General features: G+C 34.6%; 1 protein-coding gene across 2 annotated transcripts in view; it reads left to right on the top strand.

Moving 5' to 3' along the window:
• Positions 1 to 14,328, top strand: part of CERT1 (ceramide transporter 1) — a gene marked incomplete at its 5' end in the record, with an annotated part of 128,934 nt that overhangs the window by 53,653 nt on the left and 60,953 nt on the right. For both annotated transcript variants that reach the window (XM_079703594.1, XM_079703595.1), the window contains 3 exons: positions 4,274 to 4,381; positions 5,176 to 5,314; positions 10,083 to 10,166. In XM_079703594.1, coding sequence (XP_079559720.1) covers positions 4,274 to 4,381; positions 5,176 to 5,314; positions 10,083 to 10,166 — 331 coding nt within the window. The remainder of the gene's footprint in view (positions 1 to 4,273; positions 4,382 to 5,175; positions 5,315 to 10,082; positions 10,167 to 14,328) is intronic.

A 14,328-nucleotide genomic window follows, 5' to 3' on the forward strand; every position in this document is an offset into this window, starting at 1 on the left:
TTTCAAATCAGTTCTTAGGCATTTCTGGTCCTTTATTAAATTCATAACTTTGAACTCTGTGACTTAATTTATCATGATTTTAGGTGTTCTCAGAAAATCAAGATACAGAAAGTACAGGTACATACATGCAAGGGATTTAGTCTGAAGGTTACTATTGTACTTTGACCAATAGTAACCTTTGTATCAGCTTTCCAAGTATACTGCTTGGAAAGTGCTACTGACCCCCTCTAGTGGCCAAAAAATTACACTCCCCACCCCCAAAATAAGGAGGAATGTTATAACAAAGGTGTGGTCTCATTACTGTAATATTTAAAAGGACCCAGCCTTGTTCAATAAGTGTTTCATTGAACCAAAATGTCATTGTATGTTCATGCAAAACATGTTGAGGAACACTGCTTACAAACACACAAATTTGGGAAAGAAGGGTTTTTTTGCAAAGCAGTTTGTGTGAGGGATCTTAAAGCGTATATGTTGAAAGGAAATATTCCTATAGTAACTATTTGAATTCCACATTATTAATTTTAGATGCAAATTGGTGTTTTCAAAAATACTGTATTGGTGATTAGAGCTTGTAAGTAAGCTCTACTTTTTTCTTATGGAAGAATGGGGTTAAGAAAAAGCCAGCATGCCTTTAAAGTATTATCCCTAAAATCATACCAATGAGATTTTAAAGGCATGTCAAGACTTTTAGGAACATTTAACAATGTATATCAGTTGTGACCATAAAGTAATTTCTTCCCATTTCCATCCTTGGAAATTTCCCTCACCCCCACCTTCGAAAAGCAAACCTTGTTAAATTCAGGATGAGTATTGTTGCCTTAAAGTGGACATCTTGGAAAGCCAAATAGATGTCAACAACATTGCCACTTTTCAGAATAGTTTTATAACTTATCTTTTAGAATCATTTTGGCCCCTGTGACGAAGTGTTTTTAAAATATTGATATCTTAATGATAGATTAGATTTTTGAGAGAAATCCAGTACTAAATCAGAGCCATGTCATGTGACTAAGAAAGGCAGTCAAGCTTAATTATACAGTTTATAGCTATTCCTTTAAAGTAGTGAAACAGTTTTAAAAGTTTTATTCTGCGACTCCCCAAAATGATTTTAGATAGCTCCATTTTGTGGCTGTATCATAAAATTACTCTAAATATTGTGGTAGTACCATCAGGAATCTTTTGTGCAACGGTAGCATCATTGGCACAATTATAGACATTTCCAGAATGACCAGTTTTTAAACAGTGAGGATTCATTTGTATGTGCATGTGTGTATTTGTTAAACACTTAAATTATTTATTTTAAAAGTTATCCCAGTGCAGATACTGACATAGAGTGACAAATGAATCCCCTTTATTGATTGATTGATTGATTGCGGTATGTGGGCCTGTCACTGTTGTGGCCTCTCCCGTTGAGGAGCACAGGCTCCGGACGCGCAGGCTCAGCGGCCATGGCTCACGGGCCCAGCCGCTCCGCGGCATGTGGGATCTTCCCGGACCGGGGCATGAACCCGCGTCCCCTGCATCGGCAGGCATACTCTCAACCACTGCGCCACCAGGGAAGCCCCATCCCCATTATTTAAATTGAATAAAATGGAATTGGTCTTCATGAGTATACTTTATTTTTTTTCCCTTGGAATGATGTATATAATTTATAATGCAGTTTATTTAAGTGAAACTTTATTAAACGTAGAAATACAATTACTCTAAACTCTTAGCCTCAACATTCACTATCCATTACTTAATATGTACAGCAACAGTATTGCTATAGTAGAGTTTTTTGTTCTATCATGTCTTTGTTGTAAGGAGATATTACTGTTTTGAAATAGTGGAACCTGAAAAAACAGGCAAGGATGTAAGAAGTATGTTTCATAGTCAAAAAACATTTAGTAAAGCTTTGTAGTGTAGTGTTTATATTTTGTTTCAAGATTTTAAACTTTTGACTTACTCTGTTTAGGACTCATTGATATAAAGCAAGTAAATGGAGAGGGTAGATTCATTTGGATTTGGATTTGAAATTGTTTGGTTTTAAATATTTTTCAAATAAATATCCAAAATTTGTTTTTAAATAAAATTTTGATTGTAAATTATGGGGTAGTTTTGTATTTAAATGGACGGTTCAAATTAATTTCTGTTGAGAAATGAATGACACATAGGTGTCTGAGATAAGTGATTTCTGATATTTTTGGTCCATCACAGATAGATTTTTCTTATTTTTATTTATTTATTTATTTATTTATTTATTTATGGTATGTGGGCCTCTCGCTGTTGTGGCCTCTCCTGCTGCGGAGCACAGGCTCCGGACGCGCAGGCTCAGTGGCCATGGCCCATGGGCCCAGCCATTCCGTGGCATGTGGGATCTTCCCAGACTGGGACACGAACCCGTGTCCCCTGCATCGGCAGGTGGACTCTCAACCACTGCGTCACCAGGGAAGCCCAGATTTTTCTTATTTTTAATTGCAATCTTCTATATTTAAATCTAACGAAAAACTTTACCAAACAAGTACAACAATTAAAATGTAGAAACACTTAGAAAGTTAGCATTAGCTGTCAAATGAGAAAGAGAAACTAGAGCCATTTTAGTTAAGGAACCTAGCTCAGTACCTTTGTTCCAGGACATTATTTGATAAGAAGTCTTATTTTTTTATGAATTGCCTGATTTCTGTAATTAGAATTTTCTTTTTGTGGGATTCTGTGATACTGAAACAAGCTACCTTTTTTTCTTTAGCTAATGTATTGAGGTCCAATTTATTGTACCTTTGATTCCATCTAGTCATGAGTTTATATGTAATTTGTTAGTAAATTCAGAGTTAAGAACATATTGCAGTACCTTTTATAGGTAGAGTGTTTTATGAACAGGCATTATTAAAGTATGACAATTTTACTTTGAATCTTTAGCAACCAGTATGTACTGGAAGCTTGAATTTTAAGAAGCTACACTAGGTGTGATGCCAAAAATGATTAGATATTATTTTACCTCTTAAGTTTAGTGTCTAGGATTAAAATTATGCACAGTACTTGTAAAAGAATAACAGTAGGAAGAAATCAGAGATCCCAAAATACTTGAGCAGGTTTTAGGTACTTGGAAGTTGTTTTTTTCACATGTTTAATTCTTTTGTCCATGTTTTTAGTACTGCATTTTCCTAAGGAGGATGGGATGCAAAATTGATACTTTATAAAGAGTGCCAACTCCATCAAAATTAGATCACAGTTCTGAGTCTAACTAAACCCCAAAAAGAGTTCAGTTATCTTCTATGATGTGATTACAGAATAGACTGGCAAAATTGGAGATTTTCTTTGTGCCATGAACTGTCAAGGTGGCTACAAAAATGGAAGAAATACAGTCTTCTTACAGAAGGTACAAGTCCACTAGTAGTTACAAAATGTAAACTATTAAAATTGAGTGGCAAATGCCATAATCATGATACGTTAAGAATGGTTGAGAATACAGAGACAGACTATCTGGAATGATAGGAAAGGTTTCATTGAGACAGTGATATTTGAGCTGTGTCAGGATAAATAATTCATCTATAAAGAAGTTTTCCTTTTTTTTCTTTTTTTTTTTTTGGTCCTTGTTCTACCAAAATTTTTTATTGTGGTAAAATATTCTTGACGATCTGTCATTTCAGCTATTTTTAATTGTACAATTCTGTGACATTAAGTATATTCACATTGTTGTTCAACCATCATCACCATCCACCTCCAGAACTTTTTCATCTTCTCCAACTCCAGCTCTGTACCTAGTAAATTCTAACTCCTCATTCTCCCCTCTTCCTAGCCCCCTGATAACCACTGTTCCACTTCCTGTCTCTATGAATTTACCTTCTCTAGCTAGTTTTCCTATTATTAAACTCTTTTAGCCAACTAGCCCATCATGTAGTTGGTATTCAGTAAATTTCTAAATGAAGTGGCAATTAGGAATTGAAAGCATTGCTTATGCCAGTGGATTGCCTATATTTCTTGAGTGAACTCAAACTGCTAATTATTGTTAACAGTAACCTTAACAAAAAAATTTTTTGCAATAACCTTATTAATTTATAGGGAAACTTTTGTTTTCTCTTAAGTATTTTTCCAGTTTTATTGAGATATAATTGATATATAACATTGTATTAGTTTAAGTTTTACAACATGATTATTGGATATATGTATATATTGTGAAAGGATTACCACAGTAAGTTTAGTTAACATCCATCACCTCACATAGTTAAAAAGTTTTTTTCTCGTGATGATTAAGTATTTTTTATTTAATTTTTTTCATGTAGTTTACTTTCCTTTTTAGACTGAGTCTGGATATGGATCTGAATCCAGCTTGCGTCGACATGGCTCAATGGTGTCACTGGTGTCTGGAGCAAGTGGCTATTCTGCAACATCCACCTCTTCATTCAAGGTTTGTGGTTATGAATGCTTTAGTACTGAATGTTGTGAACAGAACTTATTTAATAGAATAAGTTTTTTGAAAGAATTTTCCTACAATGTAATTTATTTGAAGTTGTTACAGAATAGTTTTTTAAGAGGTAAAATCATGACTCATAAAAATAAAATGAACACGTCAGAGATTTTGTTTCATTCATTAATGAAATGAGATGTTAAAGAAAAAATGTAGTTCAAAGACGAATGCGAAGAATGCTGAAATGATTTTGCTAATGCATGCAAAACTAATCAATAGTCACACATTAGTAACCAGTGTACCTCCACTGGACAAAGTTCATTTGCTTTTCTATGGGTAAGAATCATTTACATTACTCTCAGTTTTCTATGACTTAAAGAGTTATAAAATAGCTCAAATGCAATGAAATCAAAGACTTCTATATGATCGGACACCCTCTCCATGGATGATACTTACTATTCCTTTCAAAGGACACCCAGTAATATTTTTGCCCATTTTAAAGTCTTTCACAATTTATCATCACAGTGTTTAATTTGAAAATATTAAATGTTGTAGTAGCAAGTTGTCAGGCTTATTGCTCTCATTTCCTTCAGACTTATCACTATCAAGCCATTAATTACTCAGTTTCAAGTCCGTCCCTGGAAATAATACATTGAACTTGACAACTCTCCCTATTCCATGCCCTCAATAGTAAGATACAGACCTTAAAAGGTGATGAAATACCATGGGACTAAATATAAACAAATTCTAGTTTTGTTAACTTGGATTACATCCCCCCGTTTTGTGTTTTGCAGAAGGGCCACAGTTTACGTGAGAAATTGGCTGAAATGGAAACCTTTAGAGATATCCTATGCAGACAAGTCGATACTCTACAGAAGTACTTTGATGCCTGTGCTGATGCTGTCTCCAAGGATGAACTTCAAAGGGATAAAGGTTAATTAGGCTATTACCACTATTTAAAGCCTCTTGATCTTAAGGGTAATGTCTTTAAGTGATGAAGGTAATTATAGTCACTTTTGCTGTACACCTCTAATGTCACAGATTTCAGTGTCCACATAACTTGTGTACTTTAATAACATCCTAATTAATCTGATCACCCATACCAGATATCACTGAAGATTTTAAAATGGTTTTTGAACTCTTTATTCCATTAAAAAATATAATATCATCTTGATAATATGGGGCATTTCACATGATTATGTCTAATAAATGTACCCTATGACGAGTCTTAGAGACAAGCATATGTTTATGTTAAATCCTCCAGATCTGGAATCAGTCGATCTTTTTGCCCCTTGTTCTTCCTCTTCCTCTCCCTCTTTACCTCTCTTTCTCTCCTTCCGTCTGTCACCCTCCCTTCCTCTGGCCTTTTTCTCATAGAAGAAGTCAATAATGGAATTACATACACATGTAAAAGTAATTTTAGTGAGGTTTTTTTTTTGTTAAGAGAGATGATCTTTAGTTAACTTATAATGTGAATTTTGAAGTTTTCATTTGTTACTGCTAAATATTACTGGTGTTGTCAATATCTGTTCTTTAGTTTTTCTCTTAATTTGTTACAATGGGCAAAAATGAACTACTCATAACAGTATTACTAAATCATGCTGAGTTCGTACCCAGTATAACTAAGTTGCCTAACATGGTTTCGTTTCTTGGTCTTATTAAATGTCTTTGATCTGAGTTCATATTCTTTTTGTTGACTTGCTGGCAAGATGGTGGAGTAGAAGGATGTGAGCTCACCCCTTCTTACATATTCTTTTTGTCTTCTCTGTTCTTTGTTCCCTTTTTCTGCCTTCTTTTGGATTGAGTATTTTTTATAATTCCGTTTTCTATCTCCTTTGTTGGCTTTTTAGTTATACTCTTTGTTATTATAATGGCTACTTTAGGATTTATAGTATGCACATTTAAGTTATTACAGTCTCCCTTCAAGTAATATACCCACCTCCTGTATTGTATAAGAACCTTAGAATAAGGTATTTCCATTTCTCCCTACTACTGTGGCAAGGCAGTTTCGCATTCTCTAGCCAATTCCCTGTGAATTATTCCAGGTCTGTGTTGTAGGAACAGGTGCTTTTCACTGCCCCACATAGGCTTTGGGTACTCTTCCCTGGTGGAATCCTCTCAGATGGTTCTTTCGATGACCTCTATAGTTCCTCAACTTGTATGTGCTATCAGTACTCTGCTGAATACTCAGGGGGACCTTCTGCCCATCTCCAGAGTTCTCTCTCTGTACAGTTCTCTCCTTCTAAGTACTCTGCCTTGTGAACTCTACTGTCCTTTGTCTCTCTGGATTCTCAGCTCCATTTCTTCACCTCAGAGAGTCTGCCAGGCTCCTCCTGGGTTCCTCATTACTCTATAGCTTGGAAACTGTCCTATGGCAGTAAGCTGGAGCATTCACAGGGCTCACATCATTTGTTCCCCAGCCCTTAGGGATCATTGTCCTTTGTTGCCTAATATCCAGTATCTTGAAAACCATTGTTTCATACATTTTGTCTGATTTTTTAGTTTCATGCTAGAGGATAAATTCTCTCCTTGTTTTTCCATCTTTGCCTGAAGCGGAAGCCCATATTCCTCTTAAAGCACTTAATTTTACCTAAAGTATCCTTGAAGTTCTTTATATTTGATGCACTTTTAAGTTTTTGGTTCTTTAACATTTAATGTTTATTTCTCTAAAAATAAAGACAGTTGAACTTCTATTTCTCATTAATTAAAAAAAGTATGTATACTTTTTTTGTCAAATTAGATATTACACATCAGCTTTCATTTGCTTGCAGGATGTATACAAATTTGGATTCCTTGTTTATTTTTAAATGATTCACGTCAATAATATATAGCATTTTAAAGACAAAAGTGATAGTGGAAGGAGTGGAAGTTGGGATGTAATAATAACCATGTTGTGTAGAAGATTTGAAAGATATTTTTAAACATTATTCACGTTTGATTATATAGCAACAGTCATAGACTAATGTATTAGTTGTTAGGGATGCCATCGCCAAAGTACTCTATAGACTGTGTGGCTTAAACAACGGAAGTGTATTTCCTCACAGTTCTGGAGGCTAAAAATGTGAGATCAAGGTTTTGGCAAGTTTGGTTTCTTCTGAGGGCCATGAGGGAAGGATCTGTTCTAAGCCTCTCTCCTTGGTTTGTAGATGATCATCTTCTCCCTGTGTCGTCACATCATCTTCCTGTAAGTGTCTGTGTCCAAATTTCCTCCTCTTATAAGGACACTGGTCATATTGAAGTAGGGCCCCTCCTCATGACTCATTTTAATTTGATTACCTCTGTAAAGACCCTGTCTCCAAATACAGTCACATTTTGGAGCACAGGAAGGTTAGGACTTCAACATATGAATTTGGTTGTGGCACAATTCAGCATATAATGACTGATTTCCCTATAAATGGCTATTTTAAGAAACGTTTTTAAGAGTACATGCTGGGTAAAGGTGAAATAAGAACATGGACCATAGTTTCCTACTTTGACTATAGACTGGAATTGCTGACCTAAGGATCTCTATAGATGTACTTTTACTAAATTATCAAGACTAAATTATCTGTGACTTAAAATTTTTTTAAGAAGAATCACTGTTCTTCATTAAGTGTGTCACTGAAATGATAATAGCAAGCTCTCATTTTAGGTGTTCAATGTTTTCATTTAAAAAGTTTTATCGTAATTGCTAGTAAAGAGACTTAACCACACACACACACCCCACACTTCAGTAAGATTTAATTAACCATTTAGGTCCAGATACTCTAGGATTACAGAAGTAGAAGACATTATCTCTGACCTAAACATATATTTTAAAACAAGACATATATACCATATTAAACGTAAAGGTTCTAATCTTGCTCTTCTATTCATTATTAGTTTGATGACTTGAAGTAGATTACTTAACATTTCTGCACATCTGTTTCCTCTGTAACATGGATGTTGTATCCAGCACATATGATTGTGAGATTTAAATGAGAATATGTATATTAGCCCTGTGCTTAATAGCAAAAAATCAATAATAGTTGCTATTATTAATGCGGTTGATTTGGATTATTGCAGGGATAATGAAAGCAGGAATGTATAAGATCCAGAGATGGAATTTAACATAATAGATTTGAGGGCTGGTAAGGGAGACCAGTCTGATTGGGATGGGAGATTTGTATTAGGACAGTGGTTTTAAATCATGTCAGACATCCCTTAAAGGTGCCTCAATGATGGACAAGGAGTGCTTGGTTGGGAAGGAAAGGGGGAGGGCCACTCTTTTAGCCAGAGCAGCTCTTGTTTTCATCAGTCTTATATTTTGAGTATTTACTAGAAAAAGAAGGTTGAAGATCCCTGTTTGGTAGTACTAGGCTATTGGATGGTTAGAGATATGAAAGTGAATCTTTAGGAACCCAAGGTAGATACTGAGGAGACAAGTGAAATGCAGACATTTCAGTATTTAAGAGCAGTTAATCAGATTAGTAATGAGTCAAGGTCAGGATGTTGTCTGATGATTTAAAATCAGTAATGATTTAAAATCAGAGCAGCACTGTAGTAGTTAATTTCTTAGAATTAACCATATTTGCAAATTATTGATGAAAAGACAGAGATCCACAGAATCTGGGAATTTGATTAATCTTGGAACTAAGGCGTTTGCAGAGGCTTCAATATGGATACTGAAGTCTGTAGGAATGATGGATGTGGAAAAGAAAAATGTCAGTTGGATACTGATAGCAGTTAGCTGGTTATAAAATAGTAGGTGTTAGTAGATAATAGCAGCTTATGATTTGAAAAAGTTGTTATAGATGAGTGCAAAATTTTCAGGTGATGAAAAAATGAAATAGCCCAGTAATTAGAAAATTGTAGTACAGAATAAAGGTATTTTCCATAGTAATTACTACCATTTAGTCATGGGAGGGAGTAAGGAATAGTAGTGGGCCTTGCATCCATTGGAGAGAGAGTTAAAAATAGATGAAATGTTCCTCATAGAGCCAAATTACTCCTGACGTAAAAAGAGAGATAGGCAAGGAGTAAGACATCAGTTTAAAGTGAAGATTTATTCTGTAGAAAGGGAGTTCCTCAAAAGATAATAAACTAAAGAAGCCATTCAGAAACAGAGAATAAGGTTGGGGGCTGAGGTTTAGAAATTTGCACTAAGAAGTGGAATACATAGTGCAGAGGATTAAGTATGTTAGGCAGTAGAAAAAGGGATAGTATGTAGAAGAAAGAGGTATGTGGAAGAACACAGGAGATTCTGTATTTTCTGGAATTGGGTAGGTTAAAATGGATGTCCAGGCACAGACACATTGGGATGAATTAAAATCGATATCACATCTATAAGTCATTATATTTTCCCTGCATATCCTAGAGGCAAGATAAAGTATCTTCTGCATGTACCATTACCATCCTCTTCAGTCTTTGTAGGCCTCTGGTAAAATTGTGAAATCTCCCCAAGGTCAGGAGGAAGAGGTAGAAAGACTTAAAGGACAGAATAAATCGTATCTCAGTACCATCCCTTACACAAATGAGAATGGGTACAGTTTTTATAAGAATGTATTTAAAGACATTCCACAGCATATTTATTGAGCATACATTGATAAGCACTGAAAATACAAAGATGAATAAGACCATGTACTCACAGAATCCAGAGTATATTTACTCCATTGAACATAAGAATAAACTGGTTAATTTCTATGTGCTTTCATCCTGATATCCTTAAATATATTTTACTTAGTGGTAGAAGATGATGAAGATGACTTTCCTACAACACGTTCTGATGGAGACTTCTTGCATAATACCAATGGCAATAAAGAAAAGGGTAAGTAGTAAAATTTTCCCCCTCAGTTGGGTAAAATACACTTTCTAAAGTTACATAATAACTAACTATATAACAAGAATAATTAATGGAATAGTTCAGAAAATTTTTTTAAGCTGGAAAGTGAAATTTTTCTTCTAAGAAAAGATATGTAGGTAAAATATACATTCTGACATTAAATAATGTGACAGCTCATCTGACAGACTTATTCTAAATTTTAGACATTGGCCTCTTATTTCAGCAGTATTTGGTAGAATCACTTTCTAGTACTGAAAAAGTATTTCTTAGGGAGGAGAAACATTGTAATGGAACTTGAATGTTTCTTTAGAGTGTATTTCTCTCTGTTAATGTTCTTTTCTCTCTCCACTTGATAAACTGGTGTTGCAAAGTATATAATCAGTGTTATTAATGGAAAATTATTGAAAACACTGATTTCACAGCACAATTGTTTATAGACTCAGGAGCAAGGTGGTTTATTACATATATCAGTTTATTTCATATATCAAGTAATTGTTGCTCTGTTTATAAGGGCTCACTCATTAGATGGAATTCTTAATTGTTCATTGGGAACCTGTGTTTTACAACAATATGGATGAACCTGGAGGGCATTATGCTAAGAGAAATAAACCAAAGACAAATACTGCATGGTATCACTTATGTGTGGAATCTATGTATGGGGCAGGGGTGGGCAGGGAGGTTGTGACAGAAACCTGTGATTCATGGTCAGCGCTTTCTTTTAACATATTCTAAGAAAAAGCTGGCATGGATTCCTAAAACTTTTTAAGTTGCAAATAAGCCTTTGTGAAAAAAAATAAGCTAATCTAATTATGCTTATTTCTGCTGAAGTTATGAAAGAATATGAAGTAAAATCTGTGGCCGTGGCATATTTTCAAATAATTTTTTAAACAGTTATATGCATGGAAATTTCACAAATCATATGGGAATATTGTAATATTGATACTAAGATCTAATGCTTCTCTTCCCCACCTTTTCCTTCTTTCCTCTTCGTGTTTCTTATTTTCCTAATGGTTCTCTTCTTCTTTATAACCTACTCTACTCTCAATCTTGCAAAGTACTAGCTTCTTATTACAAAGTTTTCCTTATAACTTGGGGCTAAAATGTTGAACCTTGTTGAGTCATCTGGATTTATATGTCTTGATGGAATTAGAGGATTACTTTGGGAAGGTTCTTTCTGTTACATTTTAATTTTACAGTGAATAATCTGCTTTAATAGAAAAAAGATTTTGTTTGGATATGGGAAAAATTATTGAAAGAAGTTGTAAAATTCTCAGGTCCAATCTTCCATCATCTCATGTACATTCAGCTGCCCCATCTGTATTCCCCAAAAGAGAATGGAAGCTTATTTTCTGTAGAAATTAAACTGCAGATTTTTAGATTCAGGAGTACCAGATACATCAAAAGATAGGTTGTATTGGCCTATCAGTAAAGTAATTAAGTAGAAATGTACGTGCTGACTATTGAAATCCAACAGCCTCACCGTTCTGCTTATCTCTAACAACTCTCGTAGCCGAGGACTAAATGAAAGTCTATACACGGAAAGATGCAATCCCCAGCTTCTTTCTCTTACCCTGTGTTCATAGTATATTTTCTGATACAAAACTGGACATAAATTTTCTGATACCAAATTAAAAGTTAACTCTGGAGGCACTGAAAGGCCATAGAGAAAAGACTGAGAGCTTTTGCAGGGTCCATCATGAAAAAGCTGTCTCACTACCAGATCACCCTTTGATGAAGTCCAGGAGTTAAAGCATGTAGAGCTTCCAGTACCTAACTCTTAAATGTGATCTGGCTAGATCTCCAGACATTGGAGGGAAGCCTCCAACATCTCTTTTTTGAAGAGACTGAAACCAAGCAATAGAAGACTGGGTTATTAAAGTCATTTAGAGAAATATCCTATAAGATATCTGAATAATTTTTTAAATCACGAGTGATGTTTTAAGTATACTTGGGGAATTCACTGTTTAAAATAATTCCTTTCTTCAGAATCACGGACAGAGAATAGACTGGTGGTTGCCAAGGGCGAGGTGGGGTGGGAGAGGGATGGATTGGGAGTTTGGGATTAGCAGATGCAAACTGGTATATATAGAATGGATAAACAACAAGGTCCTAGTGTATAGCACAGGGAACCATATTCAATATCCTGTGATAAACCATAATGGAAAAGAATATGAAAAAGAATGTATATATATGTATAACTGAATCACTTTGCTGTACAGCAGTAATTAACACAACATTGTGAATCAACTATATTTCAATTAAAGAAAAGAATTCCTTTCTTAATGTTGATGGAAATTAACTCTTGAAACTCATCATAGGTGGAAAGTATCTTTTTATGGCTAACCTCTAGAAATAAGTTGGTCAGAAGCATTGAGTATAATCTGGTAAAGTGAACAGAGCATAGTCTTTAAATCTGGAACTACTTGATTGTAGTCTGGGATTAGGGTATTTCAGTCATCTCTCAAAAACAGGGTTGTAGTCCTAGATTGATCAACTGTTGGAAGAGGGAAAAATAATACTCTGTTCTTGGGAGTGGTCATTGTAATGTTCTCACCGTTAGGGCCATTATTAAAGATTAGGTCTAGATCAAATATTGTGATGTAACTATACTAAAGTTTTTTAAAATTTAGAACTAGTTTACCAACCTGCTAGTAAATATGCCAAGAATAGGAATGGGGGGTATGGGGTGAAGACTAAAACAGGAGTAAAACTTCCAGATATTCTAAGATGAGAAGAAAGGCAATTAAAGTAATTTGAAGATCAGAGCAGAGGAGAAATTTTTGAATGAGAAAACACCTTCCTTAGTTAAAGACTTTTAAGAGTTCTAGATCACAGTGAAAGGAAGGTTTCCTCAGTCTTTTGTGAACAAACTTCTCATCTACCTCTATATAAGTTTTCTTCTGTTAAATTCTATACCATCTTTTAAAAATTATATTTCTAGAGACAAAAGGAGAGATTTTATGACAATAAAATACGTATTTGCATGTAACAACAGAGCCCCAAAATACATGAAGCAAAAACTGACCAAAGAGACAAGTCGATAGTAATAGTTTGAGACTTCAATAACCAACTTTCAATAATGAATAGAACAAGTAGGATAAAGAACAACAAGACAATAAAATATTTGAATAGTCTAAATAACCAGACCTAGTAGACATTCACAGAACACTCCACTTAACAGTAGAAAAATATATATTCTTCTCAATTGTTCATGGAATATTCTTTAGTATAAACCTTATGCTTGGCCACAAAACAGGCTTTAATTAGTTTAAAAGGACTGAAATCAAACAAAGTATGTCCTCCAGCCACAGTGGAATGAAATTGGAAATTAATAACAGAAATTTGGGAAATTCAGAAATATGTAAAAATTAACACACTCATAAATAACCAGTGGATCAAAGACAAAAATCACCAAGGGCATTAGAAAATACTGTGAGGTGAATGAGAGCAGAAACACAAGATGCCACAACTTATGGGCTGCCACAGTACTTAGAGGGAAATTTGTAGGTGAGACATATTTATTATAAAGAAGAAAGAGTATTGAAAAACAATACAGAGAATCAATGAAACTTTAAGTTGATTCTTTGAAAAACAAAGTTGACAAACTGTTAACTAAACTGATCAAGAAAAAGGGGGAGAAGACTCAACTTATTAAAATCAGGAATGAAAGGGAGGATATTACTGCTGACATTACAGGAATAAAAAAGATTATAGGGGGATGCTATGAACAGCTGTATGCCAACAAATTAGATAACTTAGGTGAAATGGACAAAAGTCCTACAAAGACACCAACTATTGAAACTATGTCGAGAAGACCTACAAAATCCAAATAGACCAATAATAAGCAAAGAGATACAATTAGTAAAAAGAACTTCCCACAAAGAAAAGCCCAGGCTCCAGTGACTTCACTGGTAAATTTTACCAAACATTTAAAGAAAAATTAATACCAGTTTTTCACAAATTCTTCCAAAAAGTAGAATAGGGGGAGCACTTCCTAACTAATTATTCTCTGAGGCCAGTTTTGCCTTGATAACCAGTATCTCTTAGTGAAACCCACAGTTAACATCACTTTTAATGGTGGAAGACTGAATGCTTTCCTCCTAAGATCAGGAACAAGATAACCTTGTTCCTAACTATCGTTCAACCT

The sequence above is a fragment of the Hyperoodon ampullatus genome (genome assembly GCF_949752795.1).
Source record: "Hyperoodon ampullatus genome assembly, chromosome: 4".
NCBI classification, from domain to species: Eukaryota; Metazoa; Chordata; class Mammalia; order Artiodactyla; family Ziphiidae; genus Hyperoodon; species Hyperoodon ampullatus.